Genomic DNA, 22,722 nt, shown 5'->3' with positions numbered 1-22,722 from the left:
GGTCTATCTAGATATCTATATTAAGAATAGCCTTCCTACTTCATGTACACAGATAGTGGGTTGTGTCCGCTTTTCAGTTAGTGAATTGTCCCACTGTAGTAGCATACAGATATAATCTAACAGCAATCCTTTGCTTAGGTGGCCAAAGTGATTTACTTATGTCCAAAGTCTGTGTTATACAGCGCCAAGCATTTGGACAAATACCCCTTTTTTCATCTAGTGCACTATAAAGAAAAGGATTTCCTGGATTCAGTAACAGAAGATTGTAATACGTCACTTAGCAGCGCCAACAGAGAGGTCTGTGATCCTCACATTGAACCAACATCATCTGTGAGAGACACGCGGGACGCGAGCGGCTCCATAGCCGGGACGCCGGCAGACCGAACGAAGCAAGGGCTCGAATCCAAGTCCCGACGTACCCGACGGCGCAAGTGAAGGTAAGCCCACAGTTGTGGGTACAACGATAAAGAATACTTTGTCACTGAATAAGTGAATGAACTGTCCTTGGCTACTGAAGCGAATAATTTACATTGTAGCTGTGCACTAACCTACCATAGGAGCTATCAGCTGGATACATTTCAGTATTTATGTGCGGCAGCCAGAGCGCTGTATAACACAGACTTTGGACATAAGTAAATCACTTTGGCCACCTAAGCAAAGGATTGCTGTTAGATTATATCTGTATGCTACTACAGTAGGACAATTCACTAACTGGAAAGCGGACACAACCCACTATCTGTGTACATGAAGTAGGAAGGCTATTCTTAATATAGATATCTAGATAGACCTGTGCAGATATAAGAAAAAGATCTAAGAACTGGCCTACTCACGTGGCCTAATAGAATTTTTTTGCACAACTGAATGTTGGATGTAATGTCATTTTTATCTATTTGGCATTTTCTTGCCATCAATTAGATGGTTACTGTCTGTGCCATATTATCTCTCTAACCAACTAGATCATCTATCACACCTGGGACAATACTAGTCCAGGTGAAGGACATAGAGAGAGAGGTTTTTGACACTACCAGTACCTATCTAAATTTTGTTCGGTCACACAATCGAGCATATCAAGAAAGAATATATGACATTTTGACAGGGAACAAACATATAACATTGTGTTAAACGATTGTTAGAAGATTTTACATTGTATTTTTATACTATACCTGTATACTTTTTATTATTTTTATTTAATCTATTTTAAATATTAATGTCAAATAAAACATCCTGTATTTCCATATAAGAGTGACCAATCCTCATTTTCCTTATCAATGTAAAGTGGTCTCTCTGGGAATAGCAGTTACATGGGAACCTTGACTGACCCAAGACGCCAACCAACCCAAACCCTAACTATCTGCCCCATTTAGGTAAAACTCCCACATATATAGCGTCTAGGCAAAAGTTTGATGCGTTTCATCACTAAGAATCATCAGGAGCGGCTTTCAGTGCATGTGGTGAATAAGAAAAGCGCTGTCACACTGATGGTGTGCGGCAGCGTGTCCGGCGCTAGGATGGCCGTGAAGCGGTCTCCTAGAATGCCGGTGTATATATAGGGGAAGAGAGACACCCCCGGAAGGCAAGGCAGACGTGCGGCCATGGGAGCCCAGGGAGGTGGAACCCTCTGCTGTTAACTACCCGGCATACCAGCAACCGCACATAAGTTGCCCGCCCTCTAAATAAAGGAGGAGGGAGAAAGATAGACAGATCCCTAGCAAGGACAAAGTATCAATTAAGGAACGGGACAAGGCAAGTTAAAATGACCAAAGAAGATTACTCATAACATCAAATCAATAAAAATAAAAAGCGTAAAGAGTACCAGTAGGCTGATGGCAGACAATAGTGTTCCGGATAAATATGAAATAATGTAACACTGTGTCAAAACAATAAGACAAAATGTTGAAACATACACTTCCGCACATAAAGAAAAAACAGGCCAATTGAAAGCGTGACTGTACACAAAGTGGTTTGTTAGTCAATAAAACACGCATAGGAAATATGGTAATTTAATCTTAGGGGACGGACAGTGCCCAACCTAAATGTCCACTGGACCTCTTTTTGGAGGACCCGTTGGTCAAAGTCGCCTCCCCTCGGCGACAGTCAATTTCCTGAAACAGAATAGATTGAACATCACCGGAATGATGTATATTGATGTGGCATGCGATTGGTGTATCCGCCTTCTTCCTAACATCATTCAGATGCTCACCAAATCTGCAGAGAAATTCCTGTGTGGATTTGGCGACGTACTGTAAACCACTAATACAAGTGCCCAAATAGACCAGGCCAGAGGATCTGCAGTTCACAAAGCATCTGATGTTGAAGGATTTTGAAGTGGTTGTGCTGGTTATGGTACGTCCCGGCTTGATGGAGTCACATGCAACACAACCACTGCAGCGAAAAGTCCCCTGTGTCGAGTTACCCAGCCAAGTATTTGGACGCGGAGTCTGGAAGAAGCTGTGAACTATCCGATCCTTCATATTATGACCCTGGCCATAAATAATGGCTGGACGATCCACCACTAAGTGTTGGTATCCATTTTTAAAATACCCAAGTGTTTACGAAGGATATTTTGGACCAGCTCATTGGCCGCATCAAACGTTTCTATCAAGCAAATCTGTTTATCCTCCATTTTCCTTCTTCTGGGGTTGAGATGGGACTCGTGTGTGCATGCAAGCGAATGTTGGTAAGCTGATGATGAAAGACCACGAGGGAAGGACCTGTCACGTCCATATATAAAAATAAAAAAAGTTTTCATTTGAACCCTTCTATTAATGATACCACCCCGAAGGATATCTTTTTTAAATTGGTCATTGATGGTTTGTCACAATTAAAGGGATTCAAATGCAGCAACGATATAACAAAAGATGAATTAGAGGGTCCGTTATCGCTTGACAAAGTCACCTCTATAATACTGAAAGCAGCAAATAAAGGGGGTAACATTGTAGTGCTGGGACATTTACAGTACCGCAAAATGTGTCTTGACTGCTATGGTGTGCTCTCAGGAAACAATAATACAACTGCATGCATCCGTCATGAACGGATCCGGTTGTATTAGGTCTTCTATAGCCATGACGGATCAGTCATGAACACTATTGAAAGTCAATGGGGGACGGATCCTTTTTCTATTGCGCCAGAAAACAGATCCATCTCCATTGACTTACACTGTGTGTCAGGACGGATCAATTTGGCTCCGCTTCGTCAGGCAGGCAGCGTTTTGGTGTCCGCATCAAGAGCGGAATGGTGACTGAACGGAGGCAAACTGATGCATTCTGAGCGGATCCTTTTCCATGCAGAATGCATTAGGGCAAAATTGATCAGTTTTGGACCGCTTGTGAGAGCCCTGAACGGATCTCAGAAACGGAAAGCCAAAATGCTAGTGTGAAAGTAGCCTTATCGTCACCAGCACAACCACTTCACAAAGGATCTGATGTTGAAGGATTTTGAACTGCAGATCCTCTGGCCTGGTCTATTTGGGCATTTGTATTAGCAAGTTACAGTACATCGCCAAATCCACCCGGGGATTCCGCCGCAGATTTGGTGAGCATCTGAATGATGTTAGGAAGAAGGCGGATACACCAATCGCATGTCACATCAATATACATCATTCCGGTGATGTTCAATCTATTCTGTTTCAGGAAATTGAGACTGTCGCCGAGGGGAGGCGACTTTGACCAACGGGTCCTCCAAAAAGAGGTCCAGTGGACATTTAGGTTGGGCACTGTCCGTCCCCTAAGATTAAATTACCATATTTCCTATGCGTGTTTTATTGACTAACAAACCACTTTGTGTACAGTCACGCTTTCAACTGGCCTGTTTTTTCTTTATGTGCGGAAGTGTATGTTTCAACATTTTGTCTTATTGTGTTGACACAGTGTTACATTACATTACGTTACATGTTATGAGTAATCTTCTTTGGTCATTTTAACTTGCCTTGTCCCGTTCCTTAATTGATATTTTGTCCTTGCTAGGGATCCTCTGTCTAACGTTCTCCCTCCTCAATTTATTTATAGAGAGGAGGGCGGGCAACTTATGTGCGGTTGCTGGTACGCCGGGGAGTTAACGAGCAGAGGGTTCCACCTCCCTGGGCTCTCATTGGCCGCACGTCTGCCTTGCCTTCCGGGGGGGGGGGTGTCTATATATATATATATATATATATATATATATATATATATATATATACACACACACACACACACACATATATACATACATACATACATACACACACACACACACACACACACACACACATTCTAGGAGACCGCTTCACGGCCATCCTAGCGCCGGACACGCTGCCGCACACCATCAGTGTGACAGCGCTTTTCTTATTCACCACGTGCACTGAAAGCCGCTCCTGATGATTCTTAGTGATGAAACGCATCAAAACTTTTGCCTAGACGCTATATATGTGGGAGTTTTAGCTAAATGGGGCAGATAGTTAGGGTTTGGGTTGGTTGGCGTCTTGGGTCAGTCACAGTTCCCATGTAACTTCTATTCCCAGAGAGACCACTTTACATTGATGTCAGTGCCCTTTGAGCTGGACTTACCTCAGCTAGAGCTGGACACTTACTAATATGCTCCCATACCTCGGTCTCTGTATACTACCTACCCATTGTACAGTTTTCTGTCTGCACTGCTTATACCCGTGACAATTAGCTAGTCACAATCAGGTCCTTGGTCATTACTGGACGGCCGTGCGATACATATGACACTTGATTGGCTTTATACTGGTATAGTGGCCTCCAAATTTATAGGAAAGCCATGACTTATATGTTCACATCACAGTCCTCTGCCTTACTAAATAACTTATTTTCTTTTTAGGTGGAAAAATAAAAACTGCAAATTTTACATTTTGTGGAATTTATTCATGGATTTCACTTTATTTACGACTTTCATTATGTGGGTCCATACAGTGACTATAATGCCATATATTTTTTTTACCATTTTTCCTTTCCCCCTGCAGTCTGTCAGCTCTGCAACTGCGCCCTCATTCTCCTCCAGAATGACATGCGGGGTGGCGGCTGCTTTAGCTGCTCATATCTCTGGTTTGGGCATTGCAAGCTTTTAAACAATACAAGAATAACAGCAATATCTTCAGTTCATAGGAGGATATCTGTTAGAAGTAGGGTGCAGGGAATGCGGCTGCAAGTGAAAGTAAAAGCAGGTTTTACCCACAATTATTCCTGACTCAATTTCTGTGATATCTCAAGTTTAGCTTGGACTAATGAGGTCAACGCCAGCTTTCAAACAAGACCAGTTGCATTCTTCTAGCTGCTACCATTCAGGAGATATCAGCAGCTAAAGCAGTCCTCCCCCCCACCCCCTTCTACTATTGCCCAAGCCCAGCTCAGGCAGACAGTTAAATACTTTTTCCCCAGCACGGACAGAATAGTTGGGTGGTTAAATATAGATAGTCATGGAAAATTAAAAATATCATAAATTCTTTAAAAATATGTAAAATAAAAACTTCATTCCCTTTAGGCCCCATTTTTGGTATGCATCCGATCCCAATCTGATTACAATCACTCCATGAACAAGTGTTTCCTCGTTCATTAGGTAAATGGCAGCAGTTTTAGGCTGGTTTCACACAGGGGTTGCGGGAAAAGATGTGGGTGCTTTGCAGGAACATGCACGATTTTTCAGAGCGAGTGCAAAACATTGTAATGCGTTTTGCATGCGTGTGGAAAAAATTGTGCATGTTTGGTACCCAAACCCAATTTTCACAGAAGTTCGGGTTTAGGTTAGGTGTTCTGTAGATTTTACTATTTTCCCCTTATAACATGGTTATAAGGGAAAATAATAGCATTCTTAAAACAGAATGCATAGTACAATAGTGCTGGAGGTGTTAAGATAAATAATAATTGAACTCACCTTAATCCACTTGTTCGTGCAGCCCGGCTTCTCTTCTGCCTTCATCTGTGAGGAAAAGGACCTGTGGTGACGTCACTGCGCTCATCACATGATCCATCACCATGGTGATGGATCATGTGATGGACCATGTGATGATCGCAGTGACGTCACCACAGGTCCTTTACCCAAGTCCTGAAGAAAGAAGACAGAAGAGATGCTGGGCTGCACGTGGATTAAGGTGGACCCCCTGCTGTTCAGCTTTTACAAAGCACAGCCACTATCCAATGGACAGCGCTAAGCTTGGTAAGCCGCGAGGAGGCCTCCTCAAATAGCTTATCAGCGGGATCCCAGATGTTCTCTCCCCCCAACAAACAATGACCTATCATGAAAATAGGTCATTAATGTCAGAAACTCCCTTTAACATCATAGGGTATGCAGAAGTATCTCCCAAGAATGAGAACCATCTAGCCAGTGTCATGTTTTGTAAGTTTCTACCCATGAGTCAAGATTTTACTTTTCAGCAACCCTTGGGATTTGAAAAATAAATATAGCAAGACCATCACCTGTAGACAGCTGTTTTGGGTTTCTTACCCCTCGTCAGTAAGGAGTAGTATTCTTGCTGGCTCAGCGAGATACCTTGGAAGCAGCTTAGGCAGGGTGCTGAATGTCCTTAAAGGGAGTCTGTCACCTCCATATGGCCATATACAGCGCTTACATGGCTCTGTAGCACACCTATACAGGATTGTAATGGTACCTTTGTTCTTTTCTTTAGACTTGCACCAGCAGGAAAAACGAAGTTTAATTCATATGCAAATGAGCGCTCGCAAGTGCCCAGGGGCGGCGTTCAGTGTGTAGGTGCCCAGGCTGCTCTGCCTTCTTTTCACTTTACTCCTCCCCAGTCTCTGCCTTTGCCCGCCCTCCAAGTCTCTTGCCTCATCGATAGGTCTGGACTTTTTGGGGGCAGGCAAAGGCAGAGGCTGGGGAGGAGTACAGTGAAAAGAAGGCAGAGCAGCCTGGGCTCCTACACACTGAACGCTGCCCCTGGGCACTTGCGAGTGCTCATTTGCATATAAATTAAACTTCGTTTTTTCCTGCTGGTACAAGTCTAAAGACAAAGACAAAGGTACCGTTACAATCCTGTATAGGTGTGCTACAGAGCCATGTAAGCACTGTATATGGCCATATGGAGGTGACAGACTCCCTTTAAAGAGACCAGTCCTGTGTGGAGATTTACTGGAAGCACTGGAGACTTACTGGCAATGCTCCATGGGAAAAGAATATGCAAAGAGGTATATCCCAAGAGAACTCTCTCACCAGCGCCACCTATGATGCAAGATACGAATTTCCAACAAGCCTTGAGATTGACAAGGGCATATAGCTAGGCCATACATCCATATCCATATATCTTTGCATATTCGTTTCCCATGGAGTACTCTAGTAAATCTTCATACAGGGAGATTCAGCACCCGCCTAAGCCACATAATACAGTAGTAAGAAGTGTAAATATTTTGGGGAATATGAGTTGGGGCAGGTCTGATGAGCTTGTTAGCAGCTTGCAGTGGACTTGTAGTCAAGGTTGGCATGGTGTGTTGTCGTCAGGTCAAAGCAGGAGGGAGCCAGTCCACCAAAGCCTATCTGTGATGGAAACAAACTCCAACATGCAGCCATGGGATAGGTTTTAAGATACTTAGGGTTCTGAGAAATGTCCCGTGCTGTGGTGGACCACTTAGGAGTTGCAAAGTTCTTGTAAGTTGTCTGGCTGCTGGAGGAGGGTGTGGAACAGGTTACAAGCTGGGGCGCCACACTGTAACAAGCTATGGTTTATTCACACAGGTCAAATCATGTTTTTTTTTTGCCTCAGTTATTACAGAATCATATAGACAGCAACTTACTGCAATTACAGCGACAATTGTTTGCAACATGTAACTATACGCTGGGGCAGTAAAATGGTGTGGTAGCCCTGTGGAGATGAGGGGAGGCAACTTCTGTGTGGAATATCAAAGACATACTGGGAGGGAACTTATCGAGTCCTAGTGGGGACAGCGTGATGAATAAAATGTGTCACACTGGTCTATATTTACTAATCCTATAGTTGGTGCAGATTTATCGCAAAGGCTCAGGCTGAATAATAACTTGGTGCTGGGCTATACACCTCTGAGTTCACATCTGCGTTGAGCTTTCCGTTCTTCTCATCTGTCAGAAGAACTGAAAAATGAAAAGTAACTGATCCGTCTTATTTTGAGCATCAGCTGTGTTCAGTTTGAATGAGGTGGTGACACTTTTGTCAGACATCAGCTATTTTTGAAGGGAAAAAAAGTCCTTCATGCAAAATGTAAAAAATATGATCTGCCAAAATAAGATGGATCAGTCATTTTTCTGATGGATCAGAAGAACGGAAAGCTAAACACAGAGGTTAGAGACCCAAGGCTAATTTCCATCCGGATGCGTTTTGCTAAGACAGCAGCCGGACTGAACCTTGACTCAATTCATTTCAATGGGTATATGCACATGTATGCAAAAATATGCATTGTTTTTCAATGACCATATTTCCGTTCGGGAAAGAAATCACAGCATGTTTATCCGTTTTTCTTGCAAGACTGGTCACTTCAAGTCAATGGGTTATTGAAAACAAAGACAAAACAAAAAAAAAACCTGAACCACACAGGACTGTCCATTTTTGAATGCTGGTTGCTAGGAGATGTTGAGTGTTATCCTGCAGTTTTCATTCATGCGCGTGAAAAATGCATCAGAAACAGACTACATCCACGTAGAAAACGTAAAGGAGAATACAGGTAAAATACACACCAACAAAACGTAACAATCTCCTTAGATGTCTGTTGTTATTTGCTCTTGTTATGTCAGATATAAAAAAAAAAAAAGAACATGAAAAATGCAATATAAAGGCAGTGCATTGTTGTCTCAGGCTGCAGCCATGTCTCCTTCTCCCCTGTCTCATGCTGGTGCATGCAAGGCAGGAATTTTAGGAGGAGGGGGCTGGGTTTAGTCTTCTTGTCACACACAGCAAAAGTGGCCATTTTGTTGCAAGGAATCTCCTAGTTACCGGTAGTACAAACAGATTTGGTTAGCACCACGTGGAGCTGTAATAGAAACTTCAGTGTACTAAATCTACCAGATAAACCTCGTTCCCTCTCAAATATATCCCAGACAGGGGTTTGTAGCAACAGTCAGTGAGAGAAAATGTCTGATAGAAACCTTCCCCACCTGTCAGCGTGTTAGGCTACTTTCACACTCGCGTTTTACGCAGATCCGTCTTGTATCTGCACAGACGGGATCCGCACTAATAATGCAAACGCCAGTGTGAAAGTAGCCTAAGGCTGTTATTACGGAGCAACAGTGGACACTATAAGGAGAGGGAAATAAGAGGAGAGAACTACAACTCCTAGTATGTTCAGACTGTTGTTACGAGGCATCAGAGGTCATTACATGGAGAGGGATAATATTCGACACAGGAAACACTAAGCTCATGGTGTGCGCACACACAGTGACATCACTAAGGGTACTTTCACACTTGTGTTTGGTGCGGATCCGTCATGGATCTGCACAGATGGATCTGTTCAGATAATAGAACCGTCTGCATCCGTTCAGAATGGATCCGTTTGTATCATCTTTAACATAGCCAAGATGGATCAGTCTTGAGTGGAGGATAGATCCGTTTTCTATTGTGCCAGATTGTGTCATAGAAAACTATGGCTTTGTTGTTTCGTCAGACGGACACAAAAACGCTGCAAACGCTCCAAAGCAGAATGGTTGTGGAACGGAGGCAAACTGATGCATTCTGAGCAGATCCTTATCCATTCAGAATGCATTAGTGCAAAACTGATCTGTTTTGGACCGCTTGTGAGAGCCATGAACGGATCTCAAATGGAAAGCCAAAACGCCAGTATGAAAGTAGCCTTAGGTCCTTGAAGGTCTATCATCACTTCTCTGCACTGCGGAGCTCTGTCTCCATTAGTGTTGAGCAAATCGAGCCTTCCATCATTGATCCAAAGTCTATTCGGTCAAACACTTGGATGTTAATGCTGCCTCCGTACAGCAGCAGTTTTGCAGCTTCCATACTCTTTCACAGTCCCCGAAGTCTGTTAAAGGGAAAGAAGCATTAGGCCCCGCCCCCTGGCTTAACTTCCTGTCTGCTTCTGAGCTCTGCTCCTGTACAGACTGGGTCACCGACTAAACAAGGAGACCCTTTGGTGACTGCCGGATATCTGCCTAACTGCTTACTGCAGCAGTCTGGACTACAGGCAAACTTTCCAGAGCTGGTTACGTTTCATTTTTCTTGTCCGTTTAACAGATTTGCAGAAAATACTGAAGCAAATATGGTCAGTTTTTCGCTGATGGAGCTCAGACAAGTTCTGTACTGGACAATAAGACCAACTCTATACCAACCATTGGTTCTGTTGCATATAAATGCAGCTGATGATCGAGCTTTGGTTTGTTCCTGATAATTGCCTGAAACATTGGTCCGTGTAAATGAGTTACATAGACTTCTATGCCGGAATTGTGCCACAAGATGGCACATCTTAGGCCCCCATGCTAATAACACCCACCCCGTTTCCAAGCAAGTCTGCAAAAATTGTTTAGAAACATTAGGAGCTACAATTTTTAACAATTTGCATCACTTTTTTTGACAGACGCAGACACATTAGCAAATCTGGGTCACCGAGTCTGCACTCACCCACTTGTAAGGAAAGACCAGACTGCTAAAACGTCTGCACTGGAACACAGGACAGAAGAGACAAGTAGTGTTTTTTGTCTATTTTACAACATTTTCTGATTATTTAAAACAAAAAAAGTAAAGTAATGCTTGTGGTATCCATTTTGCTGCCAGCACAATGAACCATACAGGAGCTGAAAGAGAGGATGAAGCACTTGCCGGTGGGGACGTATGGAATACTTTCTGCTACATGTGCACATTCACAGGTATTGTAACTTGTAGCGGATTTTCAGTATAGAATTTGCAACGAAAACCTCAGACTAATCTGACACATCTAAACTTGAAGGGAACCGGTCATCAACGTTATGGTGACCTCACTGAGGGCAGCATAAAATAGTGACAGAAATGTTGATTTCAGCGGTGTGTCACATCAGCTAAAAGTGGTTGCCGAGAACCAGGATCATAATCATTGCAGCCCAGGCCTTGAAAAGAGTCCAGTCTACCTGAGAAGAGTCCTGGTTATTCCTAATCTCCTGCCCACCTGCTGGTGATTGGCAGTTATCTCCTACAGAGAAAGCGAGAAAACTAGGTAGAAGACGGTCAGTCATCAGCAGGTGAGGATTGGGGCAATTTTCAAGATGAGTGCTCATACGAATGGTCGTTACTGATAATTGCCATGTCTGAAGGTGCCACTTATCACCTGGCAAACAGGCAAAATGGTAATCCGTTAGTGATTACATACTGACCACTCATCCCAATACAGAGGAGATGACTGCACATAAATGCAACTATCATCTCTGCTAAAAGATCAGGCAATGATTGGGAATGAACAGTTTGTTTCCAATCATTGCCAATGCATAGGCCTGTGTAAAGGGGTCTTATCTCCCAGCAACCATTCGTGAAAAAGCAGATTGCTTACATATTAATCAACCGATATGAAGAAATCCAATGCAGGAAATGTATCATCCCCTATGCCATTTTATGGTGTAAAACATTCATAAACCCAGTGTTTCATTTACACCAGTTTTGAGAAATCTCTCCCATGGATTTTTGGCCAATACTGACATGTTTACAAATCTGCTGTGAGTGAATTCACACTTGTGGTACAAAACTCTTGACACAACAGACAACTCCACCGCAGAATCTGCATGTCTTAGGGCTCTTTCACACCTGCGTTATTGTCTTCCGGCATAGAGTTCCGTCGTCGGGGCTCTATGCCGGAAGAATCTGATCAGGATTATCCCAATGCTTTCTGAATGGAGTGAAATCCGTTCAGGATGCATCAGGATGTCTTCAGTTCCGGACCGGAACGTTTTTTGGCCGGAGAAAATGCCGCAGCATGCTGCGCTTTTTGCTCCGGCCAAAAATCCTGAACACTTGCCGCAAGGCCGGATCCGGAATTAATGCCCATTAAAAGGCATTAATCCGGATCCGGCCTTAAGCTAAACGTCGTTTCGGCGCATTGCCGGATCCGACGTTTAGCTTTTTCTGAATGGTTACCATAGCTGCCAGAACGCTAAAGTCCAGTTTGCCATGGTAAAGTGTAGTGGGGAGCGGGGGAGCAGTATACTTACCATCCGTGCGGCTCCCGGGGCGCTCCAGAGTGACGTCAGGGCGCCCCACGGGCATGGACGGTAAGTATACTGCCCCCCCGCTCCCCACTACTACTATGGCAACCAGGACTTTAATAGCGTCCTGGCTGCCATAGTAACACTGAACGCATTTTGAAGACTGATCCGTCTTCAAATGCTTTCAGTTCACTTGCGTTTTTCCGGATCCGGCGTGTAATTCCGGCAAATGGAGTACACAACGGATCCGGACAATGCAAGTGTGAAAGAGCCCTTACATGCAGACTCTAACATTGTGAGGCGTGGCTCAAAGAAGTCACCATGGTGGTCTGGTCTAACAGGAGAAGAAGAGGAAAGAGAATATCTACATCAGAGAAGTCACTGGACGTAAGAGGTACGTGGCGCTGTATTACCCTGTATGTTCTGTTTTCCAAGTATGTCTTTAAAGGGGTTATCTGCTTTTTTTTCCCGTACGACCGCTACCTTCTCTGCTCTGTTTACCTGCTCATCACTGCAAATGCTACGGCGAGCAGGTGAAGAACAGAGAAAGCGGCTCTCATATGAGCGCTGCCCTCTCTTCAAAAAGCTGGGTGCACAGAGGGCATTACTACTATGGGGGGGGGGGGGCACAGAGGGCATTACTACTATGGAGGGGGGGCACAGAAGGCATTAATACAATGAAGGGGGCACTGTGGGTATTATTACTGTGAAGGGGGCAAAATGGGGATTTCTACTATGGAGGGGGCACATTATGGCACGCCACTGCTGGTGACCACTGTGCAGCCATATTTACCAGAAGCACTGCTGTGGCCCACGGTTGGCTGCAGCAGTCACCCCAGCTGCTGGTATGTGACAACAGCACTTTCTATAACTACAGTGTTTAGTCCCATGTTGCAGGATCTGGGAGATAAGAACCTTTTGAAGGTGGTCCTTACAAGAATAGGATGTTGAGGATTATACACAGATAGTCGGCTCCATATAGAATTATTCCCCTCCTGGAGACCCGTCTCCGACAGACACTGCAGTTCCTGAAGGAAAGGGTGTGTGCCACACGGAGCCCCGGGGCTTTCACTCCACCATTCTACAATTACTACTGACGTCTATACACACACAGTGCCCAGATACATAAATACAGGCTCACCGAAGGGTGCCACGGCAGAAAGCACAATCCAGGCGGCTCCCAGGAGCGGCGCAGCCATCTTCTCTCTGCCACAAGACGAGGTATTTGCGGGCCTTCTTCAGGTCCGGATTGGATACGCTTGTGGTGTACTTGATGATGTATCGCGCAGTCACGTGACCTCTCTCTGCAATTCCGCCCCATTTTGTGAGGATGTATTCATGTGGGAGCCTGCCTGATATGCCGGAGGAGGCATGCCGGAGTGTCAGCCCGAAATGGCCCTGCCTCGGACACAGATATTTTGTTAAGATATTCTCTCTATACTTTTTTTTTGGGGAGGGGGTTCCAAAAATAGAGCTGTGAATGCACCCTGGTGAGCGGTTCACACATTTCTGCGGATTTGCCATAGGAGATGAGGGTAGGTGCGGCTTTCCGTCTGGATTTTGGTATTCAGTTGCAATATCGGAGCAGAATACCAGAATCTCCAGATCCGGCATATGGCGGACGCCGCTGGCGCAGAGGTATTTTGTCTTTCCGTTTTTCCAGAATGTGCAGAGCAGGTTCCTGCTGGATACAGATGTGCACATGGACTTAGAGTACTTTCGCACTAGCGTTATTCTTTTCCGGCATTGAGTTCCGTCCTAGGGACTCAATACTGGAAAAGAGCTGATCAGTTTTATCCTAATGCATTCTGAATGGAGAGTAATCCGTTCAGGATGCATCAGTTCAGTCCCTCTTCCGTTTTTTTGGCCGGAGAAAATAGTAGTACCACACCATGCTGCAGTTTCCGCTCCGGCCAAAAATCCTGATATTGAAGTGTATTAGTGCCAGATACATAGTTAAAGGGAATCCGTCACCAGGATCATCACCATTAAACTAAAACGATTGTCTTGTAGCACTTACTACCTCCTTTCCAGATGTGCTTTTCTTTCCTTGCTGCTTGGTTTCTATCTCGATAAAATCCACTTTATTCCTTATGCAAATGAGCTAGTAAGGTGCCCAGAGGCACCCAGGAACAATGGCGCTGCTGGGGGCGTAGAGCAGGAGTCAAGGAGAGGCGTGCTTGGGCTCTGCTGGAGGGCGGGCCTGGGCACTCAATGGGGGTGTTCCTGGGCGCCTTTGAACAAAAATAACGCCCCTCTGGGCGCTTTACTAGCTCATTTGCATAACAAATAAAGTGGATTTTATCGCAATAGAAACCAAGCAGCTAGGAAAGAAAAGCACATCTGGAAAGGAGGTAGTAAGTGCCGCAAGACAATAGTTTTAGTTTAATGGTGACGATTCTGGTGACAGATTCCCTGTAAGTGTTCCGGCAAAACTGATCCGGCTTTCCAGTCTGCGCATGCGCATACCTTTAAAAATGCAAAAAATAATAATAATACCGGATCTGTTTTTCCAGATGACACCAATTATTGTGGATTACCCGAGGATCTAATTTATAAGTATAGCCCTAGCAATTATTATGCATTTTTGTACTTTATTTGGTTTGCAGTGAGCTGTTGCATTGCATGTTCTGTTTCACAGTGTTGTTCTCAGACATAGCAACGTGCCCCTGCGCTTTGGGATGTGCTGACTGACCCCCTTTTTCTTTGCAGTTTGTACTAGAGGGGTGGCTGACACCTCAGTCCTGCACTCCTGACCAGCCTGTCTGCCCCATAGGCTGATTTTAATTAGTGTGAGTATATAGCTTGGCCTGCTCTCCATCCATGGTGCTGGATCATGTAACAGACCAGGTGATGAACGTAGTGACGTCATCAAAGGTCCTATTCCTCACAAAAGAAGACAGAAGAGATGCCAGCTGCGCAAACAAGTGGATTAAGGAGAGGTAAAGGGCTTCTGTCACCCCACTAAACTGTATTTTTTATTTTTTTTAATGTACTTATAATCCCTATCCTGCGATATTGCTATACCTTATGTTATTAATAATTTTCATTCAGTAGATTTTGCAACAAAAAAAAAGTACTTTTATGATATGCTAATTACCTTTCTACCAGCAAGTAGGGCGTCTACTTGCTGGTAGTCGCCGCAGAAAACCGCCCCCTCCTCTGGCCCTGTCAGCATTTCAAAAATCGCGCGCCTGTGTTGATTCAGCGCAGGCGCTCTGAGATAAGGAGGCTCGCTACATCCACAAGGCTGCTACTGTCAGAACTGCAGATTTTCTACACATAATTCTGCTTGTATGTGGCTGTACCTTTTCGCTGGTGTCACACAATCTTTTTCTGCAATTTTTTTTGCTGCTTTTGTGTTTTATAGGTAAGAAAAACACCAGCTCTAGATCTTGTACGGTAGTCTGTGGTAAATATTAAAAGTGGGACACAGACATTTTTTTCACCCTTGAGCTGATTTTTAAGTGGCATTTTTCTCCCATAGACCTCCATTGTTATGTTGCAGCTTCAAACAAAAACACGTGTTGTGTGTTGGTATTTGTTATGACACTTTTGCATGGTGTCTTTTTTCCACCCATACAATTCTATAGGTGACATAACATTACAGGGGCACATACTTTTCTGTAAAAAAAAAAAACAAGAAATCAATTACCGGCCAATGATGATGCCTGTAATTGATTTCAATGCGCTGGGTCTCTGAAGAGACCCAGGGTATTGAAGCTGCAGGTGGCAGGCCAATATAAGAAATTAGCAATTCTTTACAAATAATGGGGCTAAGGCTACTTTCACACTAGCGCTTGATCGGATCCGTTCTGAACGGATCCGATCATATTAATGCAGACGGAGGCTCCGTTCAGTACGGATCCGTCTGCATTAATAACTTAGAAAAATTTCTAAGTGCGCAAGATGCCTGAGCGGATCCGTTCAGACTTTCAATGTAAAGTCAATGGGGGACGGATCCGCTTGAAGATTGAGCCATATGGTGTCATCTTCAAGCGGATCCGTTCCCATTGACTTACAATGTAAGTCTGAACGGATCCGCTCGCCTCCGCACGGCCAGGCGGACAGCTGAATGCTGCTTGCAGCGTTCAGCTGTCCGCCTGGCCGTGCGGAGGCGAGCGGAGCGGAGGCTGAACGCCGCCAGACTGATGCAGTCTGAGCGGATCCGCTCCATTCAGACTGCATCAGGGCTGGACGGAGGCGTTCGGGTCCGCTCGTGAGCTCCTTCAAACGGAGCTCACGAGCGGACCGACGAACGCTAGTGTGAAAGTAGCCTAAAAGACAATAAAAAAGGGTAAGTTACCCTTATCAATAACTGTTTTTTCCAATAGCCTCCACAACGGCACTCCAGGAGGGTGTCCCCGCCTCCCCAGGACAGGAAACAACGTAGAAGCTCAAGTTTAAAAGGCCCCCTCCCTTTACCTGCTTCAGTTAATGAGATAGGACTCGTTTAGTAATGCACTGTATTGGATTGGAATATTCAACAGTACAATAACATAATACATCCCCAAATAAATATAATAACATGAGTAGGGAAATCCAGTACTGTTGTGGAGGCTTGTTGAGAAAACAATTACCGGTAAGAGTAAGGCTATTTTCACACTGGCAGTTTTAGTTTCCATTTGTGACATCCGTTCTGGGATCTCACAAGCGGTCCAAAACTGATCAGTTTTGCCCTTAATGCATTTTGAATGGATAGTGCTCCGCTTAGAATGCATCAGTTTGGCTCAGTTCAGTCTCCATTGCACATTGGAGGCGAACGGTTTTGGTGTCCGTCTGACAAAACTGAACCAAACTGATCCGTCCTGACACACAATGTAAGTCAATGGGGGTGAATCCGTTTTCACTGACACAATATGGCAAAGTAGAAAATGGATCTGTCCCCCATTGACTTTCAATGGTGTTCAAGATGGATGCGTTTTGGCCATGTTAAAGATAATACAAACTGATCCATTCTGAACAGATGCAGACGGTTGTATTATCTGAACGGATGCATTTGTGCAGATTCATGACGGATCCGCACCAAACACGAGTGTGAAAGTAGCCTTATAAACCCGTTTCCCCGGCGCCTTCACAACTGCGCTCCAGGAGGATTGACAGGGACTACTGCAGACAATACTTTTCTGCCATATGATAAATCATGATTTTGAAGAACATCCAACTTATAATGCCTAGGTATTTGGACTTGCCCATGTAGCTGCTCTACAAATTTGTTCTACCGAGGCAGAGACAGCTCTGGTAGAATGAGTTTTTATCCCTTTAGGGGGGAGTCAGGTTATTTTGATGATAAAACTCGATGGTGCCTCTTATCCATCTGGCGATGGTACTTTTGCTTGCTGCTGATCCCTTATGCTGGCCTTGATATTGAAGAAGGAGATGATCAGAGAGATGATTCTTTGGAGATACTTGGGTAAATTAGTAGGCATCTTCTGACGTCCAAATTATAATATTTCCTCTCAAGCTCAGATGATGGATTTTTACAAAAGGATGGAAGAGATACTTCCTGCTGTCGATGAAACATCCGCAGACACCTGTCAGACATACTCCTTACCAGAACCAGGAATGTATCAGCAGTTAGTCTCCATTATGCTGCAGTTCATCAGAGCAATACAACAGATTTCCAGGTACAAGGCCTGGAAAGGGTTAAACCCCCCCCCCCCCCCCCCCACCACCAGGGGAGGGGATTATAAACGCAAGTTGCTAAACATGGAGGTTTTGGGGATTTTTTTCTATGGGTACCTCTGTTCCACAAGGAATAAACCGCAAGCAAGATTTAATCCTACATTACCAATTCTTTGCTCGTATGTAAATTATGAAGTTCTTATATGAATTGCATTTTTTAAAATTACTTTTTAGTCTTTTTTCACAATACTAAAATGTGTCATTGAACGAAAGTTGGACGTGTGTTATGTAAATTGTGCTCACCTGGTAATCAATAGCTGTGTCTACATAGTGTAGCTATTCACTTTTGTCATGAGGAAGGATCAGGAATAATCGATCCGGAACGCGTAGGTGTGAATGCACTGTCGTTTTTACTGCAACATAGAGAATAAAGTCTGTCACTGTATGGAAGCTGGAGGTCTGCACAAATTTTCTTTCGCCATAGTCTGTATATCGGCGCTTGGTTTCCAGTGCAAACTGTGCTTCCCGTGTGAAATAAGCCTGGTGAGCGCCACAACCTCTTTTTGTTTTATGCTCTACAAGAGAAGGCTTGGATTTCTCCTACTCTTCTGGCTGATGTTGCTAGTAAAAAGGTGGCTTTTTTTTGAGTTAGGGATTAAGTAAGATCTCATCTAGAGGTTCAAAAGGTGCATCCATTAAGACCTCCAACCCGACTTATCTCCCAGGGTGGAACAATGGAATGTATAAAATGGGCATAGTCTAGATGCGCCTCTTATAAACAGTTTTATTAACGGCAAGTCTGCAAGTCTTACCGCTAAACAGGTTGCTCAATGCCGATACCTGTACCCTAAGGGTGCTTGGTTTGAGTCCCTTATTGAAGCCTGCTTGTAGAAAGTCCAGTATCAGCAGAATATTGGGACCTTGACTGTGGTACAAACTGTCTCCTGCAAAATCAAAAAAGACCTTGTATAGATCCTGGAAGTTGTCTCCTTTTTGCTGAACAAGAGTGTGGAGATTACAGCCTCAGACAGACCTCTCTGCTTTAATCGAGCTTGCTCACTCTCCAGGCTGTTCGGTGCAATCTTGCCACATTTGGATAGAACACCGGACCCTGCTGTAGTAGGCCTGGATATGTTAGGAGAGTCCAGAATTGTCCCGCTGCCAAATTGAACAGGAAAGGAAACCAAGACCTCTTTGGCCAATTAGTATCATTTGCACCTCTTCCTCCATCGCCTTTATCAATACTCTTGGAATCAGATTGTAAGGAGGAAATGCACAAAGGAGAGCTTTTGGCCATGGGCCTGACAAGGCATCCACCATTAGTGGCTGCTCCCGGTTGGAGAGGGAACAGAATAAGTAGCCGTTTTTCCGACTTGCAAAAAGATCCACCTTCGGAATCCCCCATTTCTTTGACCATATTAGGGTCTAAAGACCACTCTCCCACTCTTAGATTCTCTCTGCTGAGTTAATCTGCTACTATGTTCTCCTCGCCCTTTAGATGGATGGCTACTAAATGATTTCAGATTTTTATTCTGGCCAACAGAAAATCTTTTCTGTCAGATCCTGCAGTTTTTTGCTTCTGGTCACTCCTTGCCGATTTAGGTAGGCCACTGTGGTGGCATTGTCGGATAGTATCTTTATGTGATGGGACCTTATTGATAGATGTAGATACAGAAGCACTTTGAAAACCGCCATCAATTCTCTTATATTTGAAGTAGCTGAGGCCATCTCTGAACTCCAAGTGCCATGTACCATCTGATCTTCTGTGTGACCTCCCCAACCTTGGCTGCTGGCATCGGTTGTTATGACAAACTGATCTGTTGGTCGGCAAAAGACTCCTCTTTGAAGATTCTTTCTTATCTTCCACCAGAAGAGACAGTTTTACCTTTAATGGATTTTTTTACTCGTCTGTCTAAAAGAGTCCTGATTTCAGTGCCAGGACTCTAAGAGAAAGCTCTGTAGGATCCTTGTGTGGTGTTGTGGATGTCAGATGACCCAATAGTGTCATGATGTCTCTGACACTCTTCTGGACTCGCAGAATAGTGAGATCTTCTGACACAAGGAAATATGTTTCTCCTGACGGAGAAAAGACATAAGGCTGTGGGAGTCTAGAAGGATTCCTAAAAATGTCTTTTGTTGGCTGGGGACTAGATCTGATTTCTGTATATTTATTAACAAGGCTAGTTCCACCATTTTCGCCTGGACGATCTTTAGCTGTATCTGAAAATCTCGAAGGCATGGGGCTGCTATCAACAGATCGTCAAAATACGGGACAATTACTATCCCCTGGAGATGTAAAAACCTGGTTACTTCAGCCATGATCTTTGAAAATATTCTGGGGCTGACGACAGCCCGAAGGGTAGTGCCTGGAACTGAAAGTGACATCTTTGACCTTTTAGAAATATTGTGATTCTGAGAAATCTTTGATATCCTCTGTGTATGGGAACATGGTAGTATGTGTCTAAATGATCCATCCTTACCATGTAACAGTCGTGAGACAGGTGGTTTACTGTAGATCTGATTGTCTCCATTCTGGATTTCTTGATGGCCATGTAACTGTTTAGTTTCTTTAGATTGATTATTAATCTGAAGGTCTTGTTTGGTTTCTTGATTAGGAAGATGGGCGAATAAAACCCGCTTCCTTCTTGCTCCCTTGGAACTATCACCCGTTTTTGCGAGAGAGATAATATCTCCGATTCTAGAGCCTGCCTTTTTTCTATTCGGCGTAATGGTCTGTTGAAAGTGAAGTAATCCAGCGGAGGGGTGTTAAATTCAAGCTTGTACCCCATGCTTATAGTATTTTTTTTTACCTATGGAGAGGTTGACATTTTTTCCAGACCGAGGAAAACATTCTAAGTCTGCCTCCTACCTGAAGCCCGGCATCATTGGGCAGGTTTTGTAGTTGATTCAGGGTTGAATTTAGAATCCTTTCCCCCTTCCTCTAGAAGGTTGCCATTTCCAGAACCCTCCTTTCTCTTCTGATCCGGTCTAGCCTTCGACTTCGAAAGGAACGGCGCTGTTGGTAGAATCTTGCCTCAGAAGGAAATCCTTTATTCTTATCTGATGCTTTATCCAATATATCTTCATGGACTGAACCAAACAATCTATCCCCCTCACATGGAATTGAGCATAGGCGACTCTTTGAACTTGCGTCTCCAGACCATGACCTGAGCCATATAGCTCTTCGTGTGGCATTTGAGAGGGCCGAGGATCTGGCTGGGAGTCTTAATAGGTCTGCCGAGGTATCGGATAGAAAACTTGAAGCTTACTTTAACATGGGAATTGAAGCTAGTATTTCTTCCCTTGGGGTCCCTGCTGCCAGGTGCTCTTCTAGTTGCGTTAGCCAGACGAATAGAGATCTAGAAGTACAAGTGGCCGCTATAGTGGGTCTTAGCATGGCTGTGTTAGTCTCCCATGCACATTTAAAGAGGACCTTTCACCAATCCTGACATGGTGAACTAAGTATACAGACATGGAGAGCGGCGCCCAGGAATCTCATTGCACTTACTATTATCCCTGCTCATATTCAGCCAAATGCTTCAGAACTCATTGCATGGCACTAGAGTGCAGATGGACAATGACCCAAAGCATACTGCAAAAGCAACCAAAAGAGTTTAAGGGAAAGAAGTGGAATGCTATGCAATGACCAAGTCATTGACCTGAATCCAATTAAGCATGCATTTCACTTGCTAAAGACAAAACGGAAGGGAAAATGCGCCAAGAACAAGCAGGAACTGAAGACCGTTGCAGCAGACGCCTGGCAGAGCATCACCAGGGATGAAACCCAGCATCTGGTGATGTCTATGTGTTCCAGACTTCAAGCTGCAATTGACTGCAAAGGATTTGCAACCAAGTATTTAAAAGTGAAAGTTTGATTTCTGATTATTCTGTCCGATTAATTTTGGTCCCTTAACAAGCGGGAGGCACATATACAAACTGTTGTAATTCCTACACCAATGGATTTGAAATGAAACATACAAAATGTGCTTTAACTGCAGACTGTCAGCTTTAATTTGAGGGTATTTACATCCAAATCAGGTGTTCACCTGATTTGGATGTAAATACCCTCAAATTAGAGGGTATTTACATCCAAATCAGATGAACACCTGATTTGGATATAAATACCCTCAAATTAAAGCTGACAGTCTGCAGTTAAAGCACATTTTGTTTGTTTCATTTCAAATCCATTGTGGTGGTGTTGGAGCCAAAAATGTTAGAATTGTGTTAATGTCCAAATATTTATGGACCTGACTATACATATAGTAAAACATATTTTTTTTTCCTGCAATGCACCCACATATGAATATGGGACCAACACATGCCTTCAGCTGCCACGGCTCTCATGCCACAGATCAGGCAGTTTGATCTTCTCAGGTGACAGATGGAGAGAGAAGCATCATTGTATGGCAGAAGGTGCTGTCATCCAGGCTTTACCTTGTGCAAGTAAAGCCTCATTCACACGTCCGTGCTCAAATCAGTGATGTGTGAATATACACATTAAAATGAATGGGGACGTGTGCTCTCCATGGACAACACATACAGCACACATCCGTGAAACAGACGTGTGAATGAGGTTTAAGTCTGTTTATGGAGCCTGCACCAGTGGAGGTGTGGGAAGGCATGTCCAAACTGCGGCCCTCCAGCTGGTGCAAAACTACAACTCCCAGCATGCCCTAATAGCTGTAAGCTATCCATGCATGCTGGGAGTTGTAGTTTTGCAACAGCTGGAGGGCCGCAGTTTGGACATGCCTGCATTAGCGGAAACTGAACACTCAGGGCATCCCTCCCGTCTGTTTGCCAGATCCCGCTACCTGAGTGTCTTGACTTTGGCAAGCAATGTCAGCAGGTGTCCTAAGGTGGAGCGGCTCACATGCTGCCTGTATGCTGTAGGCAAGGCCCCTCTGACATCTCAGGTACATTAAGTGCAGTCGTGGAAATACTGGGGCCAACTTCAAAGGTGAAAGTTGCCCCCTGGAAGCTAGCTGCAAGTAGGAAAGCTCCGTCTTAATGGAC

At 44.2% G+C, this 22,722-nt stretch overlaps 1 protein-coding gene across 2 annotated transcripts in view; it reads right to left on the bottom strand.

The window, feature by feature from the left end:
* Positions 1–13,400, bottom strand: part of SHISA4 (shisa family member 4) — a 52,165-nt gene extending 38,765 nt beyond the window's left edge. The window contains exon 1 of one of the 2 annotated variants that reach the window (XM_044287178.1): positions 13,226–13,400. In XM_044287178.1, the coding sequence (XP_044143113.1) occupies positions 13,226–13,283 (58 nt within the window). In that variant the 5' untranslated portion in view covers positions 13,284–13,400. The remainder of the gene's footprint in view (positions 1–13,225) is intronic. The other variant, XM_044287177.1, reaches the window with a different exon arrangement.
* Positions 13,401–22,722: the final 9,322 nt, after the last annotated feature.

Source organism: Bufo gargarizans, chromosome 3 (assembly GCF_014858855.1).
Source record: "Bufo gargarizans isolate SCDJY-AF-19 chromosome 3, ASM1485885v1, whole genome shotgun sequence".
NCBI lineage: Eukaryota > Metazoa > Chordata > Amphibia > Anura > Bufonidae > Bufo > Bufo gargarizans.
This window is presented reverse-complemented; position numbering and strand designations above follow the sequence as displayed.